We start from the raw sequence: 8,677 nt of genomic DNA on the forward strand, positions 1-8,677 counted from the left end.
GGGGGGGGTGTGTGTCACAGTTCCGGGGACCCCCGCACATCCTCTTGAATGGGAAATGTCCCTTTACAGATTCCACCCCCTGTCCCCACCCCAGGCTAGAGGAGCCAAACTGACTGCTGGCATGTGTGGGCATCCCTGTGTCACCCACTTCAGCAGGGAGACTCCCAGCAGGATGTGGAGTTGCCTGTGGTTATATGGCACAGCCGTCCCCTGCTCAGGCGTTCCTCACGACAGTAAAATACTTGTGCCCCTCTGTTTCGGTCATGTAAACCATGCTGTTCTCTGTGATACTTCTTATGATGCAAAGTACAGAACATGGTCCTAACTTCTTGAGGATACATTAACTGAGTTAATGTTGTTCCTTTGGTCTAGGTAGAGATCTTACGACCCAAAGAAGATGTCAAGACGCAGGTAAACTGTTAGCATTGTAATACACCAAGCTTATCTGCGTTCATCTAACAACTGCTCTCCTAATGTCTAATTTCTTTTTGCTCTTTGCAGTAGCCGGTTGCAAGCCAAGCAGCAGCAGCCACTGTCATGTCAAGAAGAGTCTCCACAAGAACTGCAGGCATCAGAACAGCTCCAGACCAGAAAAAGGAGAACAGCAGAGGTGACCAGTTTGGGCAACTTGAAAAGTTTAATAATATTGATAGTTCCTCAGTGCATTTGGATGGGAGAATCTTTACTCTAAGTTAGAAAGTGGGGCAGGAGTAGCAGTTTGGATGGGAGAATCTTTAAGTTAGAAAGTGGGGCAGGAGTAGCAACAGTTTGCTTTAGCTTTAGAGGTGGGTATGCTGGTCGCCGTCAGTGTACTGATGCATATCTCTCTTCTCAGCAGGAGATTAAGAAAAGAGAAGATGGGAAAATTGCTAAAAAGCATCAATATGAGATTAAGGTAATTCAATCTTGGTTAATGGCTCAAACTAGGTGAGGGAGTCCATCTGGCTTATGTTGGTGGGTGTGAAGTCGTGCATTCCACACTATAAAATATTCAATAGGGGAAGCTTCTACCTTCAGATATTAAAAACTGTGGGAGCTCTGCACCTTAGCATCTTTTCATAGGTTTTTGCTTTTTTACGTATGGCTTTATCGCAGGTAAAGGGTCCTTCCATGTGGAAACCACTGCAGGGTAAGGTTAGGTGTAAAAATGAGAGTAAAACCGTGTATTTCAGAATAATTCCACATGCAGAGCAGGTAAGGCCTAGAGGCAAGTCTAAACAAGATCATTGCACTTGTTTTAACTTAAGGTGTGGTTTCACGGCCATTTAGTTAAGAAGACTCACAACCATGCAGGCCCTCTTTACTTTCATTTAACAGTTCTTTTGATTATTTAGATCGATTTAGGAATCTATTTTAACTATCACAGGCTACTCCTAAACCAGGTGAGCGGCTTTACAGTTGTTTATTTTAAAGTGGCTTAGTAAAATAATGTAACTTTCTTGTGAACAATCTTGTTTGTAAAACATAAGAGACTAATGGCTATGGTGAAGCAAAATGCTTCTGATTGTGAAAATGTCTTTGCAAACTTTGTGTAGGGAAAAATGCTGTATAAGTATGTCAGCTGTACTTGGGGTGAAACTGTGTGTCACAACTTACCTTTGCCGAAAGGGGGGAAATCCTGCTCCCCCTTCTTTCCTTTCTTGATAGCTGGCCATGTACTCCTTTCTCCTGCCTTGCTCCATTTTTGGTTCTCTTTAAATGAAGTGGTATACAAGTTCAGCTTGCTAATTTGGCACTACAAAAAGAGTTAATGTTCTGCTGGGTTAGTGAGTTGAATCAACCCAGCAGAGAGTCTGGGAAAGTATCAAAGCTGACAAACAAAGGAAGAGGTGGGACTCAGGCAGTGAAGATCACAGGAGAGAAGAAGGAGCAGGATCTCCCTTTTCTCCTGGCTGTGTGCTGTTAAGATCAATTCTGCTGGAGTGTGTAACTTCACTCTTAGGGTACTTTAGTCTGGCTATGAATAGGTTTAAATATAGTAAGGAAATCATATGTAGTTTAGCTTGCAGAACAGCTATATAGGAAAAGTTTCTGTGTTCAGGGTAGGTGTTGCCATTCTTTGGGAATGGGATCCCCCCTAACTCCACAGAGCATAATTAAAGTTTGGTGTCACCATTTTGAAGGCTGTCAGCCATTACAGCATTGCATATGCTCCATGCATGTGATACCTCCTTACTTGTATTGGTTATGTACAACCAAGTAAGTATTAGTGAAACAAGTTACAGAGTTAACTGAAGTAATCTAGAATTCCTTCTCTGAAGCTTTCTGCGTGAATAACTTCGGGCTCTTCTCCTTTTGAGCCAATGTATCCCTTATTTGGCATTGGCCGACTGAGAGATAGGTCACAGCTGCTGCTTGCTCACTGGGTATCTAGCTCTGGAGCTGAGATGGGTGGCTCCTCTCTGGAGTGCTTAATTGGAAGATAACAAGTTGCTGAATTTCCACTGAGAGACAGTAGAACCTCCACCCTCTCTTTTCTTTTCCCTCTGAGTAGATATGTAGATAGGACCAGCAACCTGATGTCCTGTGTTTTAGTAACAATGAGTACCTTTGCTTTATGTACCGTAACTTTGCTCAAGCAATGGATTGATTATTTGTGGGTTTATAAACTAAAGACAGTTGTCTTCCTCAAAACTGGGTTTGCCAAATTTATCAAATTTGTTTACACATGTTCTGTCTTGACAGTGAAAGGCTTTGTTGGCATTTAATCTCTGTCTGTCTTGGTTTCAGTACTTGAATTGATGCTGAGGTCCAAAAAGACTAACATACATTACATATATTGTTGTTGTGACTATAATCTACTTCTCGCCTTTCTTGCTCTCATAGTAAAATCAGTATTTAAAAGATCCCTTGTTTATGTTGCAGAGTTGTTGGCCGCCCATGATAACAGGAGGCATCTCGCCTTGCATAATTATTGAAACACCTCACAAAGAATCGGTAACCACTGACTTCTCCAGATTCAAAAAATACAGGTTCAGAAACCTCTTCATAAATCCATCACCTTTGCCAGAACTCAAGTAAGTTTACCAGATGCAGCAGTTGTTGATGCTTTATCAAATATGCTGAACTACTGTAGTAAAATCTCTTGTTGTATTGTGTTTGTATAATAGTGGGTGGTACTCAACCCATACTTCTTGTCTCCTCATCCCACAAACAGTTCCAATGTCCAAAACAAAAAAAAGACATTCTGGGTTTGTTTTTTTTTTTCCACCCAATCTTATAAATGCACTGGACAGATAACTTTTTCCTTTCAGAACTGTCCTCTTATAACTTAACACTGAAGACTTTTAAGTGGTTAAGGGGCACATAATGGTTAAACTAAACTTTCAGTGCTATTGGAACTGACTGAAAAATAGCAAGCAAAGTTTTCTTCAAGAACTTAAAAATGTACAAATATGCAAATAAACTTGTGGCAATATTGCTGTGCAGGTAGCTTGTTAATGTGATGCAGTACGCTTGGTGCAGTCACAGTAGTAGAAAGTTTCCCTTCTGCAGAGGGATAGATTAGCTGACTAAATCGGACTTTTCAATTTCTGAATTTCTTAGCCGTTCAGGTGTGTTAGGTAAGTATCCTGGTTGCTGTTTGTATTAGCCTGGTGTTTAATGAAAGACTTGCTAAATTTGCTGCAATGCATGAGGGAAAACTTCTGCTGAGGTGAATGAGAAGAGAAGCGGAACATGAAGCATTACTTTAAGAGAACCTTTCTAGATACACCATGTTTTCATTTGTTCTGGCCAAAACTTGATCAGAACTGGGAGCTGCTGCATGGTGATGTTTTGTCTCAGAGCAAAGCAATAGGTCTCTTACAGTCTCTTTCACTGAGTTTCAAACTCGCCTGCACTTCCCTCACAGTATTACTCCCAAGCCAGCATGCTGAGCTGTGCTTTGAAGAAGAGTATGCTCTTCTTTATACCTGGCAAACCATGTTTTTGTATGTGTTGGAAAGCTTAGTGCGAAGGAGATTTGTAAAAATAATAATATTGATTTAAAAAATATTATGAATGAGGGAATCTCTTGCACTTCTTTACCAAGTTGTAGGAAAATGCTGGATCCCAAAGATACGTTCAGATACAGAATTCCATGCAAGGAGTTTAATCTTTGATGTTCACCTCCTGTCGATAGGTATCTGGTAAAGCTGAGCTCCACCCTTTCCAATTAGCTCAATAAGAGGATCATTTACTCTCTGCTGCCTTCTTCATGCTTTTCTAACTGCTGCAGGAAGATCATAATAGATTTTTTCGATACCTGCTCACTTAAATGGGGAGACTTGTACTTTAAACAAGCAAATGTTTCTCCAGCTTTTAACTTACAATGGTGGCAGAATAGAACTGATCTGGGTCAGAATTTGTAGGTGATACCAGTGATCAGGTCTGTTTAATCTCTCTCTGCTTCTGCGTGGGGAAAGGTAAATATTTAACTCCAAAAATTACAGTAGGAAATCAGCACTGCCTTGACTAACCATGTCAATTCATAATAACAATAATTACAAATTAAAACCAAGACATATTAATGTTATAGGCATCTTCTTCCTAAGTAGACTCGAATGCTAATAAATCATAAGTTAGCAATAAAAAAGAACTCAGTTTTTCTCACAGGGTTCTCTTAGGGTAGGCTAGAAAAGGAAGAGATGGATGAGTGACTTTCAAACACTGTCTGTAAATGTTTTTCTCAAACTAAGTGAGACAACTTCATGTATGTTTTGTTTCTTGGGGAGTGGGGTGGTGTTTTTTTTCCTTTTTTTTATGAGGAGGGTTTGGTTTTTATCTTGCTCTCTGGACAGTCACCTAACTAGGCAAAATAGGAAACTGTTTGTATGTGCAACTTTGGGATGTACACATTCAGTTTTATTGCCTGTTCTATAAGGCTGGACTTGCTGATGACCTTGGCAAGCTGCTGTTGGGGTAATGTTACATGTTCAAAGTATACCTGCAGTTTTCTAATTACCATAGGGATCTTCCAGTATGCGGAATTTTTATTTTTTTTTGTTCCTGAATATCTGTAAACAATAAATAATGTTTTTGTACTCCTTTTGTGAAGGTGTATATATAATTAACAATGTTTTGTGTAACTTTATTCTGTAGCTGGGGAAATTCCAAAGACGTCTGGCTCAACATCCTGAAGAAGGAGAACAGATACGCTCATTGCAAACATTTCACATCGCTACATTCTAGTTTGCAACCTCATATGAGATCAATACTGTTAGACTGGCTCTTAGAGGTGTGTTCTTTTAGTTACTTTGTCATGTGTTATGCCTGTGAAGTAGGCAGATAAAAGCACAGCTTTTACATAAAAGATCTAATAACAAAATTTACTGTATGGTAAATGCTAAAACTAGTTTGCAACAAAAGGGTTACAAGTTACTGCTTTTGATCCTCTTGGTGAGCTGCATTCAGTCTTCCCTGGCAGGAGATGCTGAACCTTCCACACAGGGCAGCAAGCAACAGTACTGAATGTTTGCTCTTACCACACTTCTTTCCTGGGAAGGGGAGAAATCTAGTTTGGAGACACTTAACTAATCTTTCTAGAGCAATTTCAGTATATGAAGCTCTAACTTTACATCTTAGGCTGTATCTAAGCTATGAGACAACTGCATCTGTATTGAGGCCTTTAATTATCACCCTCGCCCTATCTATGTCAAGAGCTCTTAGATGTCAGCCCCTGATACTATTTTCTGACTTGCTAGTGATTTTTTTTAATTTCTGTCTTACGAAGTGAGCAAAAGAAAGTAGTGCATTAGTGCCTGACATCTGAAAGCTCTTGATATAGACAGGTTCCTGTCAGAAAACAATTACAAATAAATCATCCATATTCCAGTCTAATTGCTGTACTTCAGGGTATTCCAGTTGTCAAGCAAAATGGAAGCTCTCAATCTTGGCAGCCTATGTGAAGGAGTATTAGTGTTGTAAACAGAGAGCTATGTTCTGGAGGCGTTTCCAAGAAATCTATATTAAGCGTATTCAGTCGCCACTGCCAAAAGCAATGTTTGATGCATGCAATCCTTGCCCATCAGCAGAAGGGATCTAGCAGGTTTACCAGTTCCGTATCGAGTACTCCGAGGAAGCAGATGTTACAGTGGCACTCTTGTTGTCTTGGTAGAACAGTGCTAATAGCAGGGAATTTCAAGGGAAAAGAAAGGATTGTGGGGGGTTTTGTGTGTGTTTTGTTTTTTGTTTTGGTTTTTTTTTTTTAAATACTGTCTGAGTATAAAAACTATTCCAGTTGTGCACTTCCCTACTTCCTTTAATGTGTAATTTACATACCACCATTAAGTTATGTTTTGTTGTTTTCTTTTGAAAATCTTGGAGTCTTAGGAAATCGTCCAGTTTCCAAACAAAAATGTCAACAAGGGCCTTGTTGTTGTTCAGCTCAGTGGTTCTATATGCCACAGTGAATTAAAATCCCAGCAACTTTGAGAGTCCTCAAGCAGCTCCTAACATTGTCTTCTGTAATATCATAGCTGAGATACTATTTAACATGACCAAGCATTATTGTTTATGTTTGGGCAATACACTTTTATAGAAATTGTGCCATTTATTTATGGGTGGGGCTTGTCTGTACGTTTTTAGATCTGGGTCTTGTTTGGAGCAATAGTTAATAATATCAGAGTAGCATGTCAATTGGCAAATATTAGATCAGGTCTAAAAGAATGAGCTGGGGTGTTACTGCCAACCAGTTGCATTTTTGATGGTCAGGAAGGGTTTTAATTTGCACACAGACTTTCAACCTTATTTTAGGAAATAGCTAGTAGTAGTGAGATTTTATTCTGACTCTGTGTCCAAGTGATATAATGAAGCAGGGCAGAAAGCTTGGACTTGGGATCTATTTCTTGGATATTCTTTCCTGTTGGCTGCACATAGATTGTTAAGTAATTTATAGATATCTAACTAGTTTCTAGTTGTGGAAGGGATGCAGAGTTGCAGATGAGCTGGAGTTGTGGTAGTCCCACCCGAATTCAGTTAGAAAGGAAAAATTAGGCTCCTGCATAAGGTCTCCAGGCCCGGGCAGTCTCCTTTCCTTTTTTGTTGAACTGGCATTTGAACTACTTTGATACAATGCAAGTATTAAAAGTTTTCCCTACCAGGGAAACCCGCAACTGTATGGAGCAGATGGCCATTCTTGCAGTTTTGTTCCTGCTTAGCGAGGCAGTCGGTGTGCCTGAGGGGCTGCAGGCAGCACTCCTGGCTTGCCAGCAGAGTCTCCGCGGGCAGGAGCTTCCAGGTTTACTTGCTGTAGCCAAAGACTGCAAATTTTTTTTTTTTTTAGTGGTTCTGCCCTGGGATAGACCTGCTAGGAATACAGGGAGGATCTGCTCTGTGACTGCACAGAGAATTCTTAATCGAGGAAGTTATTTGGGTTTTTTTGCTGTTTTGTGTTTCCCCCACCCCCAACCCATGAGGCTTTCTGCTTTCAGTGGGAAATTGTTTGTACTCAGGAAAACTGGGTGCTATTTAGGTTGGAAAAGGTATACTTTGGAAGTATGTTAGTGCATCATAGACAATCCACCTTTAGGTGGGAGCATGGGAAATGCTTTTCTCAGTCCCATGCTAACCGCTACATCCTACTGCACCTAGGTATGTGATGGTTTGTGTGTGCAAAAGATAAAATTGTGCATATTGTGCTTTACTATTAAAGCTTGAACACTTCAATGTGTGTACATAAAGTTTTTTAACAGAAAACTGAATAGTTTGTTTGTTTTTTTTTTTCCCTGTTGTAGGTATGCGAGGTGTATGCACTCCACAGGGAAACCTTCTACCTAGCTCAAGACTTTTTTGATAGATTCATGTTGACACAAAAAAATATTAACAAGAGCATGCTTCAGCTCATAGGAATTACCTCATTATTCATTGCCTCCAAACTTGAGGTAAGCAGCTCTGTTACAGGGATGAGGATATTAAGTTTGGAATAACTAAAAAGACAGTGATAACATATTTATTTCTTCTGTCTGAATCTTTTGAACTTGGTGGTGTACATACAACACTGAAGGTCAGAAGGGGAAAATTTTTTTCTCTTCCTTCAGTTGTGCATATGTCAATCTCCTGGAGTGTAGTCTTTGTCCTTCCTTTCCTCAGCAGCAGGGAAGGAGACTGCACAAACTTAAAAGGTATGCAAATGTGTTAGGAGTAGTTTTGTTTTGTTTTGTCTTTTTCCAAATATACAGCAGTTGGCAAACAGTCTCAGGAATGGGTGTGGGACTTGAACAAAACCAAGCCTAAGTCTCAAACTGCCTGTACATCAGCTTGATATCCCTATAAACCCATTTAGCGGAGGTTTTTTTTTTTTTTTTAAAGTGCAGTGATGGTGAAACTTTACATCATGCGTTACATCTATGAGCAAAGAGCATATTTTTATACAGTGCACGGTAGGCTAGGCTGAGAGGAAAATTTGGGATATTAAGTTTTTAAACTTGGAAACCCCCTAATCTAGCTGTTGTTCCTAAGGCCAAGGTAGTGCGCTACAAGCAGTTTTCTATCCTAAGGAAGTGTGTGTTAGGCATCATGCTGTGGAGCCAGCTGGTAGAGAAGCACATCTGCCGGCACATTCTCTTAGTTACTAACACACCTAGCTATAGGTGGCCCCAATTGGTATGACTGGGTTGGCAAATTTCTTTGTTAACCATCTTTGTGCCATGGATTTTGCCAGCTACAGTGGCTGGTGGGTTTTCTCTCATCTTTTTCT

General features: G+C 40.1%; 1 protein-coding gene across 1 annotated transcript in view; it reads left to right on the forward strand.

The window, feature by feature from the left end:
- Nucleotides 1–397: 397 nt before the first annotated feature.
- Nucleotides 398–8,677, forward strand: part of CCNE2 (cyclin E2) — a 12,617-nt gene continuing 4,337 nt past the window's right edge. The window contains exons 1-6 of the mRNA XM_009891842.1: nucleotides 398–411; nucleotides 502–610; nucleotides 839–895; nucleotides 2,866–3,017; nucleotides 5,083–5,218; nucleotides 7,716–7,862. Coding sequence (XP_009890144.1) covers nucleotides 398–411; nucleotides 502–610; nucleotides 839–895; nucleotides 2,866–3,017; nucleotides 5,083–5,218; nucleotides 7,716–7,862 — 615 coding nt within the window. The remainder of the gene's footprint in view (nucleotides 412–501; nucleotides 611–838; nucleotides 896–2,865; nucleotides 3,018–5,082; nucleotides 5,219–7,715; nucleotides 7,863–8,677) is intronic.

The sequence above is a fragment of the Charadrius vociferus genome, unplaced genomic scaffold (assembly GCF_000708025.1).
Source record: "Charadrius vociferus isolate BGI_N301 unplaced genomic scaffold, ASM70802v2 scaffold15, whole genome shotgun sequence".
NCBI classification, from domain to species: Eukaryota; Metazoa; Chordata; class Aves; order Charadriiformes; family Charadriidae; genus Charadrius; species Charadrius vociferus.